This window comes from Eptatretus burgeri, chromosome 13 (genome assembly GCF_056783735.1).
Source record: "Eptatretus burgeri isolate ZD-2024b chromosome 13, Ebu_testis_v1, whole genome shotgun sequence".
NCBI lineage: Eukaryota > Metazoa > Chordata > Myxini > Myxiniformes > Myxinidae > Eptatretus > Eptatretus burgeri.
In genome coordinates, this window is record NC_140973.1 from 66,627,991 (window position 1) to 66,653,100 (window position 25,110).

At 42.3% G+C, this 25,110-nt stretch overlaps 2 protein-coding genes across 4 annotated transcripts in view; one reads left to right on the forward strand and one right to left on the reverse strand.

Moving 5' to 3' along the window:
• LOC147014694 (fasciculation and elongation protein zeta-2-like) overlaps positions 1–5,021 on the forward strand; it is a 78,924-nt gene extending 73,903 nt beyond the window's left edge. For both annotated transcript variants that reach the window (XM_085850689.1, XM_085850688.1), the window contains exons 5-9: positions 714–982; positions 1,076–1,156; positions 1,359–1,434; positions 1,574–1,639; positions 2,376–5,021. In XM_085850689.1, the coding sequence (XP_085706815.1) occupies positions 714–982; positions 1,076–1,156; positions 1,359–1,434; positions 1,574–1,639; positions 2,376–2,392 (509 nt within the window). In that variant the 3' untranslated portion in view covers positions 2,393–5,021. The remainder of the gene's footprint in view (positions 1–713; positions 983–1,075; positions 1,157–1,358; positions 1,435–1,573; positions 1,640–2,375) is intronic.
• Positions 5,022–5,098: 77 nt separating this feature from the next.
• The window catches only part of LOC147014695 (cysteine-rich motor neuron 1 protein-like), a 62,230-nt gene continuing 42,218 nt past the window's right edge, over positions 5,099–25,110 (reverse strand). For both annotated transcript variants that reach the window (XM_085850667.1, XM_085850668.1), the window contains exons 7-12: positions 23,793–23,984; positions 21,263–21,481; positions 20,075–20,290; positions 19,755–19,850; positions 13,937–14,082; positions 5,099–6,376 (exon numbers count right to left, since the gene is read on the reverse strand). In XM_085850667.1, the coding sequence (XP_085706793.1) occupies positions 6,233–6,376; positions 13,937–14,082; positions 19,755–19,850; positions 20,075–20,290; positions 21,263–21,481; positions 23,793–23,984 (1,013 nt within the window). In that variant the 3' untranslated portion in view covers positions 5,099–6,232. The remainder of the gene's footprint in view (positions 6,377–13,936; positions 14,083–19,754; positions 19,851–20,074; positions 20,291–21,262; positions 21,482–23,792; positions 23,985–25,110) is intronic.

Consider the following 25,110-nt stretch of genomic DNA (forward strand, 5'->3'; position numbering starts at 1 on the left):
CCATTTCCTGCCTGGAAAAATAAAGACGGCTGTTTTTGAGATGGCAATGGTGACCTTGTGGTGCAGGTGTTGTACTTTCTCGCCACTAGTTTGTGTCATTCTTCCTCTCTCAATTTTTATTTTTAATCCACCCGAGAATGAATATTCAGACCGTTTTCATTGTGCTGTTGTAGTTTGGACGTTGGTGATGTCTTTAGGCTCTCATGGTAAAAGGTTAGTCCATCTTCTGGGTAATGTTCATGCCCGACTGACATCAGATCTGACCAGAGAATATACAGGAATTTTGAGGACACCAATGCACAATGGCCTACTATTTTCATTTTGAAAATTAGCATGAGGATTTACACTGAAACAAATGAGCGCGAGCTGATGAGACCACCGACTTCACTTCTGGAAAACCATTGAGCCAAAAAGTATTGAAGTTTCCATGTGATTTGAGGTATACCTGTACCCCATTGGACATCCTAACGTCAACATGCCCGACAAATGGATGGCAAACTTTTCAGCACCTCGTCTGGATGATTGTGTACTCTCATCTGATTCTATCTGGAATCCAACTCAGACTAGATAAGCAGAGCACATTGCCATTTACTTTGTAGTTTAAGTTTTTAGGTGTTTTGAAATGAGTATACTGTAATGTGCTAATAGAAACAGAAAGCAGATGGAAAACAGCTCTAATTGAGTGCCTAACAACAGGGGAATATCTGTTGCAGGTCTGCGGTGCTTGTCTTCAGGGGAGTTGTGTGAGCTCCTGGAAGAAATGGAAGGGGCTGTTCAACACTTCTCCCAGGAGCTTGTCCAACAGCTCGCCCTGCGCGATGAGCTGGAGTTTGAGAAAGAGGTGAAAAACAGCTTCATCTCGGCCCTCATCGAGGTGCAGACCAAGCAAAAGGAGCTACGTGAGATTCAACGCAAGAAGAAGCGCCGCAGTATGGGTCCCGGGGACAACAAGTCTGACAAGCCCTCCCGCATGCCTGTGTCGGTATGGACCGTCATCCTGTTGATCCATACTTGTCTTTTGGTTGTTTTTACCCGTTTCTGGATGTCGTACAATCGTCCTCTTCTATCTCCACAGAGGTTCAGCATGGAAGGTCTTTCCAATGTTATTCAGAATGGCTTACGGCAGACTTTTGGTGGCTCCGTGGGAGAAAAGCAGGTGTGGGTTTCTATCTTGAGCATTTTGTTTTTTGTATACAAAATAGAGGCTCATGGAAGAGTGAGGAATTTGGGGGTGGGGGGTGGGGGGTGGTGGTAGAGGGGGTGCAAATTGCAACAAACTGAAAGTGGGGCCACAGAAAGCAAATGACTGTGCAAGTTGTTTCCCTGTTATGTCAAGCATTTACACCTGTACCTCACAGTACCTTACAACGGTGATTCCTTATGAGAAGAAGGGCAGTCCACCCTCGGTGGAAGATCTGCAAGCTATAACAAAAAGTGAGTTATCCTTTATTTCTTGCTTGCTTCACATTTTTGCATTATGTACCAATTGTTCTATTATTTTCCAGCCATTTTGCACAATGAATATGCTCATGTGTGATTTGCCCAAAACTTAAATGAGCATTCCTGCTTGCAGTCTTGTTTGCAATGAAAGATGACAGTGAGAAGGTACCAACACTCCTGACAGATTATATCCTCAAAGGTGCGTGAGTGGCAGATCCCTTTTTTTTGTTTTTTCTTTTTCAATGCATTGTTTTACCAAACCAAAGATCATGTGAGACCTTTGGTAGAAATTTGAAGTTACACATGCTGGAGTTTCAGAAATTTTAAACTTTTATCAAGTCACATACTCAGCAGTTAATTTGTACACACTATGAGGGAGCTATGCATTTTGTGTACCCAAATATGGTGGAATGTTAACACTCATCACCTTCCCCCCTTTGCCATCCACACCTGCTCCATACATGGCCATTCCCTTTCCCAAACTTTTTCCCTTCTACCCCCCCCCCTCCCCCCCACTCTCACATTCCCTTTAGGCCTAATATCTCTCTCTCTCTCTCTCTCTCTCTCTCTCTCTCTCTCTCTCTCTCTCTCTCTCTCTCTCTCTCTCTCTCTCTCTCTCTCTCTCTCTCTCTCTCTCTCTCTCTCTCTCTCTCTCTCTCTCTCTCTCTCTCTCTCTCTCTCTCTCTCTCTCTCTCTCTCTCTCTCTCTCTCTCTCTCTCTCTCTCTCTCTCTCTCTCTCTCTCTCTCTCTCTCTCTCTCTCTCTCTCTCTCTCTCTCTCTCTCTCTCTCTCTCTCTCTCTCTCTCTCTCTCTCATATTTGGATCCAAGGTGGCCAAGCAAACTTCACATTTTGTTGTGCTTTATTATTATTATTATTTTATTCCAGCATCAGAGAACATGTTGAAGTACTGTTCTTTTTTTTTATGATATTTTAGTGCTCTGCCCAACCTAAAGACATGATGGAGGGACCCGCCAGGTTTGGACCAAAGGACTCGTTCTTCGTTTCACTGGAACCTGCGTAATGGAGCGTACATTGCTTTTACACTTGGTACCTCATACACCTGTCTGGTTTTCCTACACACCACCAAGATTCTGAACATGTTCCTGTAGGTTTTTAAATTTGATCCAAAATGTTGAAAGGGAGTAGGAAAAGCACACTTTTGTTAAAATTACAACCATCTTGAACGAACACACACACACACACACTTCAGAGGCCATGCATGGCATGTCACCCTTTTCTTATTTGAACCTTCCCTGCAAGACCCACCCCATGACGATGGTGCCACAAAAAGCTGCCTATTTATCAAGTATGATTCATGAAATAATTTAAGCCATCAAATTGACGTGTAAAAGCAAGTATTTTGCAATTCCTTAATGGTTTCTCTTGATACTGATGCGCTTGAATCGCAGTAGTTGCAATTATTCACTTTAAAATGAGATTAATTATTCAGTCCAAGCACTGTACAAATTAGCATTGAGGTTTTCTGTGGGAAAAATTTACCTTTGCACCGAATTGCTGTACACTCTATTTAGACATGTAAATGGATTCTCACAATTTTAGGGCATGACCTTTTGCTGTGCCCGTTCACCCCTCGATGTGTTCTTGGGTCCGGTACAATGATAAATTGACTTTGGCGATATGCTCGGGGCATGAAAAGTTCTCCGTTTGGCTTCTCATCCGGTTACCATATCTAGGACAGGACTTGGGGAAAGGGATGGGGTAGGGTGGGGGGGGTCTCAAATTTGGGGGAAGGATTGAGGTTGTGGAATTGGATGAGTTTAGCAGGAAAAAGGAGGAAGTAGAAGTAAAGAATGGGAGAGGCCTGTCAAAAACGACGACTTTTGCATCTGCATTACGTAGATGTCCTCTTAATTAGTGGCTTTTTCAAATGATAATAAATCGGTGACTCGTCATTAGATTATTACTAAGTGTGTTTCCAAATGTTTCATTGTAATTAGCGATCCATTTACAGTAGTTATTCTGTAAAACCTCCAAGAGCTTTGTGAGAACTTCATCTCTCACAGTTAGTCAGTCTTTCATTTCACGTTCTCAGTACATTTCCTATTGTGGTTTTCTTCATTGTTTCAAAATTATTTTTCTATCCTTTAACAGCACTTTATTTACGTCGCATACCATGTATATATTTTTGTATAAGTTGCTAACATTATTGTCGTAGCTTTCCAGATTGGAGTGGAAACTTTTTCGCCGCATTTAATCAAGCTGTTTATTTGGTTTCAAAAAAATAAAAAAAATTTAAATAAACTGCTCTTAATGAGAAGGTTTGTCCACGTGGCTTGAAGGTAAAACTGGACCCGTTCTTGTCGGGACTTTAATAGCGAATGCTTTTGTTGCCGTTTCTTGCGGACTCGGAGTGAGACGAAGGGGATGAGAATGGCGTACGTCATTGGAAGCGTTGGATTTAGAATAGATTCTTCTTCCACCGCACAATGAAACAAGTTTAACGTGCTCTTGTGTTGGTCACAATGAATCCCTATTAGCTATTTATTTTGATGTTTCGGTGATATAAAAGTGTGATTTGATGTTTTTCGTTCCTTGGAATGTACCCTTGGTAAATGATCTTCCATGAGCATAGGCCTTTCCATTCCGTGCATTTGCCCAGCTGGTTGTAGCATGGCTCGCCACATGCCAGGTTATCGTGCTGATTTGCATACCGACACCGGCTATTGTTGCACGGCTGTTGTGCTTTCATGTGATTCATTCGCACTGAGAATGGCTGCCATGTCGAGTTAATTTCTCTTGAACCCAACTTCCCCAGCTCCACTCTACCCCCACCACTCCTGCCATTTTTCAATTGTTCCGGCACTTTGCACCAACCAGGGGACCCAATGATTTGTCAGCACAGGTTTGATTAGAAGTTGGACACTCTTCATATCCCATGGTTCCTCGATGAATTTTCGTGCCGCTTCCAGGTACAGACAGCGTGCATGAAACATTTTCTCCTTCCATATTAGATGTAACAGCGCTGCATTGTGGGTACTTGTGGATGTACCTTCCTCGGTGACCATGTAACATACTACGGCAACGGTTTTGAAAGAAATGGGGATGAGGTGGGGACAAGAAGGCCTTTGTTTTGATTGCTTGTTAATTTTTGGTAAAATCACTTTTTCAGTGTTATCAACAATAGAGCAGCTGCTCATTTGGGCAAATCTTGCATGTGCAGGTTAGACTGTCAGGTGGATAATGATAAATGTGGAAAGCATGATAAAATATGGAAACGGTGGTGAAAATTGTGTTTGAAAAAAACAAAAAAAACAAAAAACGATTTGCCATGAAACGGCTGGGTTTCTTGGTTTACGAACTCGTGCGAAGCTTTCCTCGACTTAGCCTGAATCATTATGGTCGAAAGTGTCTGGAAGCTGTACGTGTCCAAGTGCACGCATTTAAAGCAGAAATCCATTATCGGTGGATGCTGTTTTGGCAGAAGGTGCGCCTGGCAAGTCGTCATCAACCTTAGTCATCTTTCACACGAGGTTCACCATACAATTCTGCAGTGGCTTCGTTGAGCGTCTGTAGCTGCATTGTGGTGACACTGTTGACTAATAAACTCGATTTCCTTTTTTGGGTGACGTGTCGGTGTTTTTTAATTTAAAGAAGTCATTACCTCTTTGAATTATTGTGAAACAAACTCGTCCATGATAATATTCGAAGCATCTGTTTATTACCCACCATTACTAGCGTCTGCTTGAAAGAGAAACAGAAGCTAGTGCCATCTTGGGCCTACAAAACGAAATGATAATAAAAACAATCTGCCATCCACATGCCGCATAAACAGCTTTCACAAGGCTTATACAAAATGGCACATATTTGGCCTTTTGGGCATGCAGACTTCGTAGAATCCATCATTTCCGGCATGGGCCCAAAATCACCGGTAGAAATACCATTAAGTTCTAGGCAATACAAAAACACTATGCAATCCTTGTTACTGAGTAGTTTACAAAATCTTCTTACTACTGCTTGTTGTCTGTACTCTGCCATGCAGAGGGAACAGACGCCTGAAAAATAAGTTAGCTTCACAGAAATAAATTAAACACGCGTGCGTGCACACCTCTACGACACAGCTCACGGCCTAGATACGGCAATGCATTCAAATCCACAGCTTTATCATACCGTGTGAAATCGGAATGTGCCACAAGATCCTCCTCTACAAACAACTTGGTGCTCTTTATCCACAATATCTCGATCACTTAGTGTGCCAACAAGGATTTTCTAAGAAACCAGGTAAACACAGCTGAGGTTATGGGAAAAAAAATAGGCAGTAAGGGACCATTTTGCGTGTAATTCTGTGTCGTGAATGCAATTGTGTGGATTTGACGTTTCTTAATGTGCACCCCCTTGTACTTACTCATTTCATCATAATATATTACAAGAAACGACGTCATTGGTGCCTCCGTTGTCATCCTTTTAAACCTCTCGGTTTTGGCCACCAATGACATTGGCTTGCTTTTGAGCGAGACGAGATGATTGAATTCTCTCAACTCTTGGAATTCCATACTTTTTGTCGGAGAAGCAGATTAATTCCGTGGAAAAACATCGCGATTCATTGAATAATGCATAAAATGGCGGTTTGAACCGTAGTATGCGTTTCATGTTGCAATTTGATCCATAAAATTGAGATTTCCATACGTTTCGGAGGAAGTTAAATTGTTCTTTATTCGGCCAGTTCTAAAATTGTAAAAGCACCTCTATCATGTTGTGACACTAGTTTGCAGAAGGATTGAAGGTTTTTATCTAATGATGGTTTAAAACGACTTGAACACACACTCTTGACGGTCACGCGGACTCTATGGTGATGGGACTGCAGGCAGCTTGTGTAGCATGCTGTGTGTCACTTTGCCAGCCAGTGGTTGAGTTCTCATTCGTGCCCCTGCTGGCCTCCCTTGACTGTGCGTTTCTCATACCAGCCTCACGTGCACCCTGGGTAAGGATTTCAAGATGGGGGGGGGGGGAGGGGAACAGGGAAGATTGGACCTTCATCAAGAAACCATTTTGAATGGTGATCCATTCATGGCTTGCATTGAGGGTTGGGGTGGGTGGTGAAGCAACTCGGGCTGATTTAAATGCTCGTTTTAAAAATATTACAGGAGAAACTGGAACGGTACTCGGTTGAGCACATACCTCCACCAGGCTGAACAGTTTACATTTTATCATCCTGAAAGGCCGGATCTACATCCGGTCCTTAACCAAAGTCTAATCGGCTTATTCTCGTATCTAAATCTTCACCGAAATCGCATCAATTCTTCCTTGTCACAACCCAACCCGTCCACTAAGTTTCGTACGAATCCATCCACAACGTTTTGAAATATCCTACTATACAATATATCGTTTTTGGCCCAATATATCAATGGTGAAGAATCGTTTGTTAAACTAAAACGGCACTCATAATCTTGCCTCGCGTGCTCATTCTGAACAAAAATGCCATCGTTAACTGAACACACTATTATGGCCCACGTATCTGTATCATCCATGCACCTTCTTATATCATGTACATTGCCATTATCCATGGCTTTATTGATTTCAAAGCGGGGTGTGCTTGTACATTGTGTAAGCATGTGAACCGTGCTTCCCCATTGTCTCGGGTCACTCACCTGCATTTTTTTTTCATTGATTTATTTTCCTTTTAATTTTCATTTATGGATGCCATCCGATGGTTCTGTGATTTTTCTTGTTGTATCAGCTTCGATGTCCGTCCGCACACAAAATTACCGTGCTTCCCCATTGTCTCTGGTCACTCAGCTGAATTTTTTTCCCATTGATTTATATTTCCATTTATGGATGTTGTCTGATGATTCTGTGAATCTTTCTGGTGTAATGGCTTTGATGTTCAATGGCACGCAAAATTTCAGCTCTCTACGTCACCCGGAAGGTACCGATCTTTAATACGAGTCAGTGAGTCAGTGAGTCAGAGCTTTATATATTAGATTAGGATATTTAATGACCACTTTTGTGCACATAAAGACTAAATTGCATCAATGAAGATGAATAAAAAGAAAATTTGCAAAATATATTCCAAATGGCTTGTCAATCATACGTATGAATTTTTGCATCGAACTGTTGAGCAGTTCTGGAGAAGTTATTTATTTATTATTGTTTTTTTTTTATTTTTTACATTTTTTATTTTCAATCCAATTTGGCTGACATGCCACACGACTTGTGATGTCAGAGTTATCAATACAATATACTCCACGGGAAGTCCCTCGTATGTTTAAAGTTTCGCATCGATCCGACAAGTGGTTGTAGATTAAAAAAAAAAAAATTAAAGCAAAGATATATAGATGTGGACACACAGACACAGATAAACAAACAGACAGACAGACGGCGTTGCTTGCAATAGTTTCACAACCCCTTTGGACGAGAATAATTTTTTTAATTCGAGGATCCGGATTCGGATCTTCACTGAAATCGAATCCATTCATTCTTGTCACACACCCAACCTGTCCACTAAGTTTCATACGAATCCGTCCATAACCTTTTGAGACATCCTGTTCACAGACAAACAGGGGTGAATACACAACCTCCATCGACCTTTTGTAGCGGACGTTATAATAAAACTAGAACGGAGCTTGGTAGAGCGCATGCAGTACCTCCACCAGGCTGAACAGTTTTCGTTTTGTATGCCATTGAAAGGCTGGATCTGGATCCGGACCTGAACCAAAATCTAATCAGCTTGTTCTTGCACCTACCCAAATAATCCATCAGGTTTCGTCACAATCTGTAGAGATATCATGCCATACTGTATCGTAAATCGTTTTTGGCCCCATCTCTAAATGGTGAAGAATCACTTAACGAAAATTAACAATTCTCATATCCGGATCTGGATCTTCACCAAAATCGAATCGATTCATCCTTGTCACACACCCAACTTTTTGAGATACTGCCGGACCCGACTATTCGCGGGGGATACATTCCTGAAAAATGCCGTGAATGTCGGGGCATTGTTTGTTATTTTGTTTGTTTTTTAAACATGGTCTAGGCTCGTGGAAGAGTGATTCCACAACATAACAAAGGGAACAGCAGGAGAAAGTGGAAATACCAGCAATAGGGTGGAGGGAGAAAGTAGACGGAGATGGACAAACAAGGGATGCAGGTAACGATGAGGGGAAAGGGAGAATGCGAAAGTTGGACAATATGGATACATAAGCAAAATTGTGTTTGACCGGTTTGTGATTTTTGTCAAGGTATGAGGGGAAGGAAGAGGCTGCTGCCTCACTGTCAGAAGGATGAGAGATGTCATGGCAGAGTGTGGAGTCATCAGCAAAGAGATGGGGGATTTTCCAGAGTCAATGAGATCATTGATGAAGATTATGAATAACATGGGGCCAAGAACACAGCCTTGGGGGTACTCCAGCCTTGATAGAGATAAGAGATGAAAGGGTTCCGTTGAGAGCCACACATTGCCTACGAGAGTGGAGGAAGTTGGTATTCCAAGAGTGGAGATGGCCTTTAATTCCATAGGCAGACAGTTTGGAAAGCAAGGCAGGATGCGAGGTTGTATCAATAGCTTGAGATGTGTCCAGAGAGATGGCCCTGATGTCATATCTGATATTGAGGGCCTCCACCATTGTTGGGATAGTTTAAGCAGCATGTCCAAGGTAAAGTGATCAGGTCTGACTCTGAATTGATGATCTGAGATGAGGCTGTTGGATAAAAGGACTGATTTTATGTCGACTGTGATGATGGATTCCATGACCTTGTTCATGATTGGAAGTAAGCTAATTGGGTTGTAGTTAAGGGGATCTGTTTTTGTACCTTTTTAATGAATGCTGTGATGTTGCTGATTTCCACTTTTCCCAGGTGGATATAGGAGACCAGTCCTGAAGTGTTAAAACAAAACAAAAACAAAAAAAAGCCCACAAATGCGCGAAATACGAATGTAGAAGCAGGTCACATTTTAGAAGCCGTGAATATGCGGGGTCTGCGAATAGCAAATCCGTGAATAGCAGGGTCCAACAGTATCCTGCTCACAGACACAGAGATGAAAACGTAACCTCCACCCACCTTCAGTGGCGGTGGTAATAAATATGGAGCGGAAAGGTTCTGAGGCCGAAATGGATGCTGATGACTTGAAGAACAACCTGTCATTTTAACGACCAATTATTATGTACAATCACTTGTTGCTTTCTCTCTATTATTTCGACGTTTGGTACACATGCTGATTTGGAAAGGAACTGTGATCTTGCTGTTAATTTTACTATTTTATCAAAAGACCCTCTCGATCAATGCGATTGGGAATATAAATGCACACTCCGGAACATCCTTTCAAAAGGGGCTGTCTACATATTGCATATGCAAAACGATGCTCTGACCTTTTGCCATTGCAATGTCGTGGCTCAGATATTACATCTCAGGTTGTTAATGGATGATTGAAAAATAGTTATAATCATGAATTTGTGGCAATCTACAGGATTCCTGGTGATTAACCTTTCACAACTGTTGCCTTGACTTGAGCAAATGGATTAAGGATGACTGAGATGAATGACCCGATTTGATTATTTTCCCAAGAAGTTTTTAATGGTTTAGTTGTAAATTTTCTTTTGCCACTGTCATAAAAAAGCCAAATTCTTGAGTCATTTATTTATGATGTAAAAACAAAATCCCATACCCCACAACACATTTGTATGTGTGCATGGCTCACAAAGTGGGTACACATACTGTGACTCAAAGGGCAAAAAAAAAGTTTAGGGAAACACGAAATGCAACCCATTATGTTAATCTGCATGCATTCAAATAGCTAAATCTAAATTTTTAGACCTGCAGCACGTCCGGTTTTAAAGTTACCACTGAATATATACAACACTGTAAATACACGGTCGAATTTCGAGCTTGGGGTCAGCGTTATGTACGGAATCAGATTAAAAAAACAACGTAAATATTATATTTTGGGATAAGAAACAGATAATTTTTACTCTGCTTTTTTAAACAGGCTCAATATGTGACAGGAAAAAGAAAAACACAACACATTTTGAGAGAGTCCGATGTTATAAATTACGAAGAAAACACAGACGAGTTCAGTCGCAAAGAAAGCCACACTTGTAAGCGAAAAATAACGTTAAAATCGAATCTATTTCTTTCGAACTTTTGAAAATAATCACTTTAAACATGAAAAGAAAAACATAATTCTTACCTCTCGGATCCTCACGAAGCACCAAAAAATTCTAGCGTTGGTTAAAATGAAGAATTATCAGATAAATGTGAGTCGCCTCGTTCGGCTCGGCGTCCTCACGCTGGATTCGTACATTACAGATCTCGCAAACACATGGACACGAAGACAAACGCTGCACTCGACGGCTAATGGAAATGTGCTGACACGCTTGCAAGTGCCTATTATATCCATCAATCGGGGAAGTTTGCAAGACGGCAAGATTTTCTAATGCTAGCGTTATTTGCGTCCGATGAGAGATGATGATTCGTACATAACGGGACTGACACGAAAATCAAGACGGGATTACTTGCGGTCCGAATTTTATTTTCTGATCACAATTTTGATCTATATTTTTCTGCCGTTAGACTCTGTCATATTTCCAAGAAATTAAGGGAGATTTGGAATAAAAATCATAAGAAACATTATCAACACTGGACTCCTTATTTTCCTCGATGCAGTGGACACGAAGCGTTATGTACGAATCCAATATTTCATCAGATAGGGTAGATGCCAGAAAACCCGAATAGGGAGACAGAACATCATCAAAACATAAAAGACACCAAAGTTCACATTCTGAGTCACCACACTCAAAATAACTGTCACATAAGAAACGTACAGTAAAACAATTTTTTACCAATCAAACTAACATTTCTAAGGTTACAATACCCATATTCTGTTGCTTTAATTCATCTTTAATAAAACAGGGAAATGGAGAGTATGATATTGCCGGTTTCTACAGGTTCCCCAAGATGTCCACTTTAATTTCTGACCATTAATGGTTTGTCTAAGTACCTCATCATAGTTTTATGTGGAATTTCCTACAAATATACCACAGCATACCCACTTTGTGAGCCATGCACACGTTTTTTAATCCAATCGCCTTCTCTTCCGTTTCCTCATTCCCTTTTTCAAATGTATTTTTTATGATCTATTAATTAATTTGTTCACTTTTTTTGTGGAAGGTGGGGGACTTCCCAGTTATAACTTATTTTTGATAAAATTATCAGTCCATGAAACATATCTGGTCATTATAATGAGACTACTGTATATAGGAAATTGTAAGGTTGATGAAAGGCAGTGAATCACCAATAGAAAATAATTAAACGTTATACTAGCTGTAACGATGTGGAGCCAGGCCTCCATAGCCAGCCACTGACTGGACATCCTCCATCGTACAAAGTCCTTCCTTGGCACACCTGAACTCGTATCCACATACAAGGCTTCATCTGGAGATTGATGGAGTACTGCTCTCCCCTCTGGGCTGGCTCCCCTGCCTCACATCTTGCTCAGATTGATGCCGTGGAAAGCAATACCTTCAAGATTATTAGAATCACCCACAGTGAAGCTGAGTCTATGGGTCTATCACTACGCAATCACAGACAAGTTGGTTGTCTCTGTCTTCTACCGCCTCCTTTGTGGTGTTGCACCCTCTGCTCTTTCTGTGCTCCGTGCCCCTCAGCTTTCTGCAGGGCACACACGGTTCACCATCAACCCCCTTCTGGTTAAACTACCTAAATCCAGGATCGCTGCTCACTTCCACTTAGTTCCTCTTTTTCCCCGCCTGTGGAACCAACTTCGACATTCTCTTCATTCTCATTCTTTCCTCCAGATCTTCAAGACAGCTGTTCACCACCATTTCAGATCATTCCCACTCCAAAACGATGATCTCCTCAAACACCTCACGCCAATCCCTCCTGTTTCCAAATTTTCAGTTTGAGAGTTTCCTTCTGTATCCATGTTGTCCACCTTATGCATCCTTTACTGCTCGTTATTCCTCCCCACGCCCATTGTTTGTTCAACTCTGTTGTTGGTGTTCCCCCTCTCTCAACTGTTCCTTTTGTCCTGTTGTGCCCTGATCCAGTCAGTGTACTAATTCTTGCTCTTCCATGAGCCTCGACTATGTATACTAAAAAATAAAAAATAAAAATAAAAAAACCCCTTAAATTATTTGATCCACAGATTTCTTAATTGTCTAAGAGCAAAAAAAATTTAAGTTGGTTCCACAGGGGTTTGGAGCGACGGCAGGGTCTCTCAGGGCTCTCTGTTGACTTTCTCAACATTAAGTTTCCGGTCGTTATCTGTCCCGTTTTACCTGTTTATTTTCTCACCTACATGTTACTGTGTGTTCCAAGTTCGGTTTTGTTTCAAAAATCATGTTATTTTGTGAGTTTTTGTCGACCTTGTCTTACCGGGTTCCTTGAGGCCTACCCATCCTTCCCCTCTTAGTGTACGATCGTTTTTATTTGTATTCTTTCCCTATTTTGCACCCCAAACCCACCTCCTTCAAATTCCCTGCTTTCCTTCCTGAAAGTCCCTGTAATATCCATCTTGTGTACCCCGTGTTCCCCGCCCCATCCCTCTCCCTTCCACAGATCTAATGTCTCTGTTCCCCACTGTTTTGTCCTTCCCACTCCCACCCCGCTTGTCTCATGCCCCCCTTGTGCTTTGTATGTTAGCTCTCATACGAGCCTCGACAAGGTATACAAAAAAAAAAATCATTTAATGTATAGAAAATTATCCTGATCACTTGCATTGATTAATTATGGGTAAGAAATATTATGGACCTTTAAACAATGTCAGAGATTTTATAGGGACCTTAAAAAAAAATATGCTGTGACTGTAAACACTCATTATCAACACAAGTGTTGGATGATTGTCGAGGGTTTATCAGCCAAAAGTACGAGGATGGGTCGAGTGAAAGTTCCACAGCTATTAACAAAAGTGTGCTTGCATCATCTCCCAAATTGGCACAAAGATGATTCCACATAATGTCCATCATGTAAAAATGGCTCCAGTAATGGAGTAAATGCCTCTATTAGTGACTTGTGTAAAAATGCCTGGTTAATTAAAAACAAGATGGCAGCCGATCATGTCGGTGCTTTCAGCGTACATGGAATTATTTGTTTTTGATAAAGGAAGGAGTTAAAATCCTTGCAGTTCATTGGTTAGTGATCCTGCCTTCCCACAGAAAAGTAGTTACAGCACGTGAGCACTTGAAATCTGGTCATGACATTGTAAACAATAATGAAGATTCTGCTTGAATGCCAGATGGAGTCGTGTCCCCAAATATAGTGACCACCCAAGTCTTGGGTCTATTGCATACATGCAAGATCCTGTTGCATAACTTTCCATAAGGATTGGTTGCTGGAAACAACACTCTACTTGGTTCTGTGTTTGTTTGTTTTTGTATATGGAAGAGTTTAAAATGTATGTACCAGTTCAACTTTCCTGAGTACCATCCTTGCGCTTGCATTTCCAAGTAAAGTGTTTTGATATATTACATCCTGAGCAAGAACCAGACAAGAACAGGTGTTGTAGTTAAGCACATACGGTACCTTATCAGGCCTGCAAAGTGCAGCCAATCTCGGATCCTTGCGCCGTGCATAAAGCAAAGCGGCGACGATAACTGCTACCAAGGTAAGCGAGGTCAGTGCCCATGCAGCAGCCTCAGCCACAGAGCCCTGTGGGGGGGCCTCTGTGCCTGTTGGAAACACATGTAAAGTATTTTCAACAATCAGACCTAGTGTTTAAACTTGCTGCATGAACACTACATTCAATCATGAAAGTCTCTCTATTTCAAATGGTGAGATGTTGTTTTTCTGCATTTTAACTGCTATATGACAGGACATGCAGTCTGAACTTGTTGTAAGTATTGGTGCAGCTCAATTGCTTGGTGTGAATCGCAAAGATAATATTCTTGCCAAAATTGTATAAGGTTGCTCGGTTGGGTTTTTAGCTTATCTGGAATTGGAATTCCAGATGAGGTATTGTCATCGTGCACCGTCCGTCTCCTATTTTGACTTCTCTGGTCAAACTGCTGGGCTGATCTGGCTGAAATTTGGCAGCAACGTTCCGCACTTGACTAACGGGCATTGCAAAGCTCGTTCCGATCACTTGACGAAGTAGGTCAAAATGGCCGATTTAGTAAATTTCTTCGAAAATCTTCTCCAGACCCATCATTCAGTACAAAATTTGGGTTACTACAACAGGCCAGGGTAGGGATGTTAAATTGTGGAGGTCACGCCGATCACATGACGGGAAGTGTGTCAAAATGGCCGACTTAATCAACTTTTGAGAACATCACATTAATTCCTTTAAAAATCTTCTCCAGACCCACCAGTATAATGCTACCAAATTTGGGTTGCAGCATTAGGACAGGATCATGATGTTAAATTGCAGCGGTTACGCCGATCATGTGACTGGAAGTGTGGCAAAATGGTGGACTTCGTAAATTTTTGGGGAAATCTTGGAAGTTCCTTCAAAAATCTTCCTCTCCAGATCCACCAGTCAGAATGCGACCAAATTTCGGTTACAACATCAGGCCAGGGCCCAGATAAGCTACATGTCCAGTGGTCCTCTTTTCCTGTTCGCTTTAATTTTAAAGTCTAGGCTTATGGAGAAGGGAAACAACAAAGGATGATGTTTTTGATGGACATAGAAACAGGAAAATGTGGGTTACGGCAGGAGGTGAGCAGTAAGAGAAAACATCATCAATCTAAAATGATGTAAGATATTGGTGAGCTGCAATTTTAGAGTAATGGAGGACAGACACAGTATATGGGGGAAAAAAAAAACTGACAAAGGAATGTAGGTCAGAAGGGCTGGCTGGATGAATAAAGTTACCCTGGGAGAACTGGTAAGGGGTGGATAGCTGAAAGGATAGGGGAAGGAAGACTGAATAATAGGTGGTAGAATATTGAAAGATCACCAACTCATCTGTGATGAGAAAATATTAGGCCCTGCAAGACAATGGTCTCTTGATTGGTGTTGCCGATTATTTTGTCTGCCACGGCCTTAGCGGCTTTACCTGGACAGGGAGCAAGAGGTGGGGCGCTGGTGCATCAGTCCGCAAAGAAAAGCAAGACGGCATTATGCTTTGAAAACTTTATAGGGCAAGAGAAGTTCTACAGAACCAAGACGACTGAGCCTGGTTCAGAATGCCCATATCCACCTGACATTACACTGAACAACAAATTTCAAAAATTTTTTTTTACTGGAGATGTGTAAAGTGATTAAGACTAATTTGGGTACGCTGATTTCAAAAATCATAACCGTTTTGCTGTATCACGTCAGGATTTTCAGGAACAGAAATATTCCCATTGCCTAGAAGTCAGGATTTCAATGAAATTTACATATGTCTTTAACATGTCTATTTCGTACAATTGTTGTTAACTTGTGTTATATTTCTTTCTTTCAGATAAAGATGAGTAGGCATTCCTGTACCAATCATCCTGACAACTTCTGTTATGTCTGTGGTCGGTATACCAAAAAAGATCAACAGCGAAGTATATCTACAGCAGTGAAAATGAAGGCCGCCTACTTTCACTACTTCGGGTGTAAGGTGGGGGACCAAGAACAGAGCTGGGCACCACACATCTGCTGCACAAGCTGTCACACAACCTTGACTCAGTGGTTGGTGGGCAAGCGCGCGAGCATGCCATTTGCGGTGCCCATGATATGGCGTGAGCCGCAGAATCATCATGATGATTGTTATTTCTGCTGCACAAGCATCGCCGGCTTCAACAAGAAGAATAAAGGTCACATCAAGTACGCTGACTGCGTCTCTGCTCGTAAACCTGTGCCTCATGATGACGAGAACCCCGTTCCAACACCTCCAGCTGATCAGAACATAGCTGTAAGCAGTGGTGAAGAGGATGGTGATGATGAACCTTTTGAACCCGACACTCAAGAATCACACCTTCTGAACCAGGGAGACTTAAATGATCTTGTAAGAGATCTCTCGCTGTCAAAGGCAAAGGCAGAGCTGCTTGGATCAAGGCTGCAGCAGTGGAATCTACTTGAACCTAACACCAAGATATCCTTGTTCAGAGCACGTCACAGAGACATGGCTGAGTTCTTTGAGATGGAAGACACGATGACATTCTGCAGTGACATCAACGGTCTGTTGAAAGAACTTGGGTGTGATCACGATCCTGCAGACTGGCGCCTCTTCATCGACTCGGGGAAGAACAGCTTGAAGGCTGTTTTGCTCCACAATGGCAACGAGAAACCATCAGTCCCACTGGCTCACGCGTTCGGCATGACAGAGACCTCAGAGACCTATGAGACTATGCGGCAGCTGCTTGATTCCATCAAGTACAATGACTTCAACTGGCACATCTGCGGAGACTTGAAAGTGGTGGCGCTGTTGTTAGGGCTGCAGTCAGGCTACACGAAATACATGTGCTTCCTTTGTCTCTGGGATAGCAGAGACGACAAGAATCACTGGACGAAGAAAGATTGGGAAGAGCGAAAAGAGCATGTACCTGGTCGACACAACGTGAAGCATGTCGCCCTTGTCGACCCAGCCAAGGTTTTCCTTCCACCACTCCACATAAAGCTCGGCTTGATGAAAAGTTTTGTATGGGCAATGGATCTGAATGGGCGTGGGTTTTTATACCTCAAGGAAAAGTTTGGCAACACCTTGTCGGAGGCCAAGATCAAGGCTGGTGTCTTTGTTGGACCGCAAATCCGACAGATTATGAAAGACGAAACTTTTCCGACAACTCTAAACCCCAAAGAGCTGGCAGCCTGGAGGAGCTTCAAAGCTGTGACGGACAACTTCTTGGGGAACGAGCGCGCGGACAACTATGAAGAAATAGTGCAGCAGCTGCTGGAGTCCTTCAGGAAACTTGGCTCCAGGATGTCCCTGAAAATCCATTTCCTACACCAGCACCTGAACTTCTTCCCTGACAACTTTGGAGCAGTCTCGGACGAGCACGGCGAGCGATTCCACCAAGAGATTTCATTCATGGAGACGCGTTACCAAGGGCGGCACAACCCGAACATGATGGGCGATTTCTGTTGGTTCCTGCATCGTGAAACTGACACAGAGCAGCACAAACGCAAAGCCAAATGCCTAAAGCATTTTTAATTACATTCTAGTGGAGTTTTTCTGTAATTTCTATAATTTTGAAGCATTCATGATGAAATAAATGAATAAATGAATTTTTGTAAATTTCATTGAAATCCTGACTTCTAGGCAATGGGAATATTTCTGTTACTGAAAATCCTGACGTGATACAGCAAAACGGTTATGATTTTTGAAATCAGCATACCCAAATTAGTCTAAATCACTTTACACATCTCCAGTAAAAAAATTTGTTGTTCAGTGTTATCTGCCCAGTAGAGATCATGATTGATGGTGAGGCCTCCTAAGAGTTAAAGGAACTGAATGTCTTATAAAGTTTGTTCACACAAGTAGAGAGATGGGTTTGCTGCATGATCCTTGTAGAGAGAAACTCTGAGTTTCACCTGGATTAAAAATCACATTCCAGGTGTTGGATTAGTTTGATCTTTTTGGCATCTGTGTTGAGGGAATCAGCTGATGTGACTCTGTTGGTGGGATGAGGAACACTTCAACATAATCTGGAATCATCTGCTAAAAGGTAAAGATAATAATGCTCTAAGTAAGGCAGCTTTTGATGACAGAGGCAGAGAGTTTGGCAAGTAGAACTGGAGTGAATTTGATGGCGCACCATCACAACTCCCCACGCTTCCAACCTAAAGCAATGTTGAAAGATGACAAAAGGTTCCACCAGGAATGACCCAATATCAAAATTTTGAGTTGAATTTTTTTTTCCATTTGGAGCCCCTGTGACCCTAAGTCCCCAGCCCCTGGGGCATGAACTGAGGGTCAAATCAAGAAAATTGTTACATATTTCATGCATCCCCAAATGTTGATTACAGATGCAAAGTTTCATCAAATGCATGTGCATAATTGCATTTTGGGGTATTTGACCTTTTGACCCTGCTAAAGGGGGTGAGGCCAAAAATGATAGTGCTCTTGCACCTTTGTGCGATGCGGTAATCATAACTACCAACTTTAGTGAAGTTCTGCCCTATCGTTTAGGAGGAGATAGCGGGACAGACGGACAGACGGAGCCGATTACAATATCCCCCTGTCCTTTTCAAAAAGCATGGGGATAACCAGGTGCTCGGCTGTGTTAATAGGGTGTTGTCAAGAGACACAGTTCTGACTTTCTGGTTCAGGACCTCCATCTACTCATGCATGAGAAGCAGCAGCATGTCTGTTCAAAGTTTAATGGGGTGGTAACCAAATTGGTGAATGATAATTACCTTAGACCATTGGAGAAAAGTAATGACGATGTCAGCAGTGATTCTTAACTGCATTATATTGCTTATGATGGAAAGCATGCTGATCGGTCTCTAATTGGGTGAGTCCATCTTTACACTCTTCTTATACATGGAGATAATGATTGCCCCCCCCCCCCCAACAGATTGCAGGAATCTCAAAGTGAAGGATCTACTGAAAATACAGAGGGAGAGAGAGACAGAGAGACAGAGAGACAGAGAGACAGAGAGACAGAGAGACAGAGAGACAGAGAGACAGAGAGACAGAGAGAGAGAGAGAGATGTTCTCAAAACATGCTATACTGAACTGACATCATGGCACTGATGCCATCAGGCCCTAAAGCTGAGAAGATGTCAAGGTCAACAATAAATTTATTGATCTAATTTGGAAACCTCACGGTGTTCATGTGGGAGTGGACAAGGGAATACAAGGAGGAATGGGGTGGGATGGGGAACTCTTGCTTGAGAAGTAAATATTGAGTTTGAATGTTTGTGCTCGTCATATATGGCCTGCTCTTGAAAGTGAGGAGATAATGGGATAACATGCACCAAAAATAGTCTTCAGCAGGTCTGGGAAAAAGGTGGAAAGGTCAGAGTTCAGATTTGAGATGAGCCTGGTATTGTATTCTGGTTTGGCTGAAGACAAATATATCAATTGCTGCCTTTGTGGAACAATCTGGTTTTCTTGGTATACAAAATCTAAACTCATGGAAAGGGGGAGGGGGGGTAGGATCGTTCACTTTCCAAGTCAAAATGGAGAACTTGTGAAAGAGAAGTGGTCTGTTTTTTAAAGGGCAATCATTAGTATTTTTAATATCATGTACTTCTTGTGCTGAAACTGAGGGAATACATGTGTGACATCATCTCAAGCCGCTTCAACTCGTACCGAGGCGGCCTTTTTGTTTGCTTCCTTCAATCTATGGATTTGCATTCTTTAAATAGGTGGTCACATGTTGAAGGTGAATTTTCTATTAACAATCTCAACAAAACACAGGCCTTGTAAGTTAGATGACACCAAAATGGAGAGGTCGCATATTACACACCGTGTATGACCCATACCTTTGTGTCCCTCGTGGCTTATATTGTGCCCCATCATTGCCTCGATGACATTGAAGGCCTGGTGAGAATCCGCTTGCAGTCTTCTCGTGTCAAAGCCTGCAAGGTAGGCAAGTAAACCAGATATTGAAACGCATGCTCTTTGAAAACACCTGCAAACCATTGTGCTTAAAGTCTTGCCTTTGAATGCAAAACAATTGGTTCAGCGCATCATGTGTGGTCTAAAGTGTGATTAAATGAAACGACTTGAGGTTCAGCTCTGAAGAATTGGAAGAATTAATGTTCTTACGGAACTTGTGAGAAAAGCAATGAAAGGATCTCACGAGGGCAGTAGGGGCAGCATTGATCCTTGCGGAGGAGAGGATGGGAGCAAGGGGTTGATGGACAGCGGGCGGTGTAACAGCGGAGTTCCCCGGCATGGCACGAGCAGCTGGTGCAGGCATCTTGGCGCCATGCTCCACCGGCCGGCAGGGATAGACCTTCTGATGTCTGGCACGGTGGTGGAGATGGCTGGGAAGCAGTTTGGTCTGTGTTGTTGGCTGCCATTGAGGTGTATGGGAGGGAAAGGTAACCTTAATTCTGAGCTCGTATTCCTCGAATAAAATTATTCTGAAACGGATTCTTTGTACAACAGGTTTGTAAGACACTCGATCTACTTTTGAGAGACATTTAACTATTCAGTTCTTTGATGGGGATTATCATTGGGACCTAAAAATCCAGGCCTGGTGCCCATCATAAATCTGCTGAAGGAAATGATGCCGGTTAAAGAGCTTAGACTGCACAAGGTCACCGGCCTTCTTAAATTAAATATTTTCCTGTTGTCTCTTGGTGTCTGACTGGTTGGACGGGCAGTGCTTTGCTGCTTGCAAAACAGGAAACCATTTCGTTCTGCTCAGTAAATCTGTTGGACGTTATTTTAATGGTGCTTGACATTGCCTGGACACCATTTAAATTCGCTGTCGTCGGGTGGAGGCCATTTTAAGTCGACCAGTTGCGCGGAAAACCAATTTGATTGTGAAGTCGTCGGAGAAATTCCCCGCGGGAGTTGATTTTGAAGCTGCCATTATTGTGTGTTACGAGTAGTTGTGCTGGTCCCATCATGGAGGATTTTAAAAAAAGCCAGAGATCAACTTATCTTGCCAGCAAAATGTTACACTGCAGATCAAATGTACTTTGTGTGCCCAGGAGCTGGCGAGATAAGTGGTTGACATTTCTGAAGACCGATAACCTCCCCTTAATGACACACATACACACACACACACACACACTTCAAAAAAAGGAGATAAATAAATAATACACCCTCTCTGCACACCCATTACTTGTCCTAATGGGTAACTTTGCCCAGCGATATCCCGATAAATCAGACTTTCATTATATTATTGAGGAACTTGAGAAATTAAATCAATAAATCGATGGGAAATTTTGTGAGATTTCTTGTTTGAACATGGAAAATGTTTCAAGATTTTTTTTACAGTTTGTGATCACCGTCTGATCGAAAAAGAAAAACCAACCAGGACAAAGCGGGCAGCAGGTAGAAGGTGATTGGACGGGTTCTGGGCATGGAAGCGGTGGGCATCTCTCGGCCTCGCACAGTGTGTGTCCACCGTAACATACGCAGCGAGTACACGGCTCCAACTGCCATGCATCTCCGGCGCTGTGTCTCTCTCCCCATGGTCCCAGACACACGGTTGGGTCCAGTACTGGCGTGGAAGGTCTCCTGGCATGGTCGCCTGAGTGTGCAATGTGGTAATCCGAGCAAGTTCACATTGCTAACAAAGCAGAGGAGAGCAGGAGTTCCTTTAAATGCATCAAAAATGGTTTCTTTGTTAAAGATGAAATCCGGGATGTGTTCATAGATAACTGTTCTAATGCTCATTATAACACCACAGCATTATTATTTTGTCGATGAGTTGTTTCTCTGATTCCTTGTTCCACTAAAAAGCCTCAAGAGGTAAAGCAATCAATTATTTAAACTAGAATTGGCACTCGGTCGAGCGCATAGTCTCACCTTACGCGCTCATTCTGAACATCTATGGTTTTCTGAACAAAGAAGCCATCATTAACTGAACACTCCACTATTATGGCCCAAAATATACCCGTATCATCCATACACCCAATTATGTCACATACATTGCCATTATCTGTGGCATTATTGATTAATTATTAGGATATTTAACGACCACTTTTGTGCACATGAAGGTTAAATTGCAACGATGAAGATGAATGTGAAATTTTTTTTCAAACTATATTCCCCATGGCTGATCGACCAAATGTATGAAGTTTCACATCCATCTGTGAAACGGTTGTGGAGAAGATTTTTAAAATGTTATTTTCAATGCAATATGCCCGCCACACCACGTGATAGTCAGGGTATTGCATCGCTTAGTGTGTCGTCTCTCGGATGGACTTTTATCGGGCGTCCCATCTGCCAGCATTAGTTGGCGAACATTCATGATCCCACGATGTATATCGTGAGGAGTAGCCGAGTTATCACCGGCACCCTGAAACGCATTACACATTCCTGTGCCGACTACTGCTGAGAGGGCAAAGGCAAATCACCAAGTGCAATCCATGTCATGGGACTAGTTTGGCAGTATCGGATTTGCCATCAGACAGAGCACCACAGAGAGAGATGTACACTGTACAGTATATCAGGTCATGACATTATATATATATATATATATATATATATATGTTAGTGTGAAGACTGACATTGGGAAAGCTTGACAGAAGTTGAGAAGAAAATCTGGGAGATGGTTCCACATGTGGGAGGAAATGGGGATAAAAGGATTGGTGGCGAAAAAAATTTATTGAGGCAGATAAAGTGGAGCTTTCAAGGACTGCTCGTTGCCCAACCCTGATTGTATCCGAAGAAGGCCGTTCACATGAAAGGTGAACCACCTGGTAAATTTACAGTGCAGAACCCGCTGCCCAGACGAAATTGCATTCTCAGATAGCAAGTCGTGTAATAAGTAGTCAAGGAACCTCAAAAAAGACCGGACCACTTGCCATCTGCAGTCGAGACGGCAATTTTTAATTGGTTCATGGTGCAGGTGATGTCTTCGCGAAGGACACCATTGGATCTCCATGTGCACCAACTAATGCCGGTGTTGGGGACACCCAGTTTAATGTCCATCCGAGGGACACTTGGATGACAGTTAATAGCTGGGTCAAGATTCGAACCCAGGCGAAAAGCTTAGAGGTGGATGCACATACCTCTTTGCCAGCCTCACAAACATGTATGACAAAGGGAAAATGGAGATTGTTGAATGGCTGAGAGAGTTACAGTTGTGGGAGCAGAAGAGATAGTATAAAACGTAGATGCAACCATTGTGCGGTGGTAAAGAGCAATGAGATTCATGCCTTGGGATGTACATCTATGTGTAGATGTCTGTGATCTTCAGGAGTTGGATCTCTACTGTGTCAACAAATGTCAGATGGGATGCAGAGGCTCCAGCCCAAATCTGATGACCATTCTCCATCATGCTTTGCCTTGTACATCATGAGGAACACAGAAGTGCTGACTGTCCCCAGGGAGGATGCTGATATTGCATCAACATTGAGGCAAGAATTAGGATATGGTCTGCCCAAGACAGATATTGGTTGATGGTGAGGTCAAGGAGCTCTGCGAACTGGACTTGAGCAAGCAATTGGTCATCGAAGATCATGAAGGGGATTCGGCGTTCGTTTCCTTTCAGAGAGACATCACAAATGTGCAATTTATTGGGGTTGAAGGTAATGTTGAAGCTGGTTTATCAATCTCTGATTTTCTGTAGGTCATTAGACAAAGACTTGGGTGAAAACGATGTCAAAGATTATAGTCAGCAGAAAAGGTTATGAAAAAGTCATCGATTTAAACCAAAATGGATCCAACCCAGAATACTGCCTGGAGGGATACCAGGATGCAAGGGGAGAGGACCGGTATGTGGGAAGGGGGAATGGAGAACGACCGCTTTAAACCACTTGCGTTCATTATGTGAAAAAATATGCAAGAAACAAACACCAAACTCCATTAGTAACCGATATTATGCGGTCATATACCTGGACAAGATGGACAGCAGTGACCAGGTCGCAGATGGGGCTCGGTACAAGTTAGCGGAGGGCATGAGATGAGGCCACACATTTCTTTGCCAGCAATACATCGGCATGCCCGGCAGCCATCATGCCAGGTTTCTCTATTGGCAATCAAACGTCCACTTCGTCCTCGGCACGTCCGACTAGGTGCCTTGGTGGCTGACGTGTTGTTTTAAGGCAAGAGTGGAAGACAAGAGGTCAAAAACATTATTGTAAGGTAGCTATTGAAATGATATTCACAGGCTGACCTTCATAGCTGGGATGTTGCACCACATACCTATCATGTACTCTATAAATACTTTACATGATAGATGAGAAGCTCTCCCAAGGAAAGAATGCTTGATTTTGAATACATTTATCTCCAAACACTCAAGCATTTCTTGCAAAGTTGCAATTGCACATAAGGGGCCATCTATATATTACATACATGTAGAGGAGCCTTGAGTAGAGAGAGAGAGGGCTATTGCATCATCACACTTACAATGTGGGTGGTTTTAACAAAGTAGCAGAAATATGAATAATTGTTAATATGACTCGTAACGTAATTCTACTTCTTCTTTGTTTCATGATGTCTTCAAAGTTAAAAGGCTTTGATGCGTTCCAAGAATAGAATGAAGGTGCAAACCAAATTAACAGATGTCATGCTCAAATGTCAACGATCCATTCATCAAATTAGAAAGATGACATGAAGAAAAGTAAATTAAATAAATTTACCCCCGTGTGGGGGTGATGGTCATCTTTATAATGTTTTTTACTATCATAATCGATGAACCGTTGCCAGATATCTCCTAAAATGACAGACTAGATAGGTTTTGAAAATGGCGACTTTCACAACTTTCGTGACCTCGTGACCTTGACCCTGACCTCGAATCCGGGAAAAAAAATATGTCGTTGGGTATCACTCATCGACCTCCACCCACATACCAAATTTCATCAAGATCGGAAGTAAAAAGTTTTCTTTGTACCGGGAGGTGTTTTTGACCATCTTCCAGGTTACGTGGCGGCCAAACGGGACGGAAATTCAAAAATCTGTCCGGTTAGATACAAGATAATATTTTTTACTATCATAATCAATAAACAGTTGCCAAATATCTTGTAGAATGGCAGACAAGATAGGTTTTGAAAATGGCGATTTTTATAACTTGCGTGACCTCGTGACCTCGTCCCTGACCTTGAACCCGGACAAAAGTTATATAGTTGTGCAACACTCATCGACCTCTACCTACATACTAAGTTTCATCAAGACCGGAAAGAAAAATTGTTGACGGATGGACGGACGTACGGA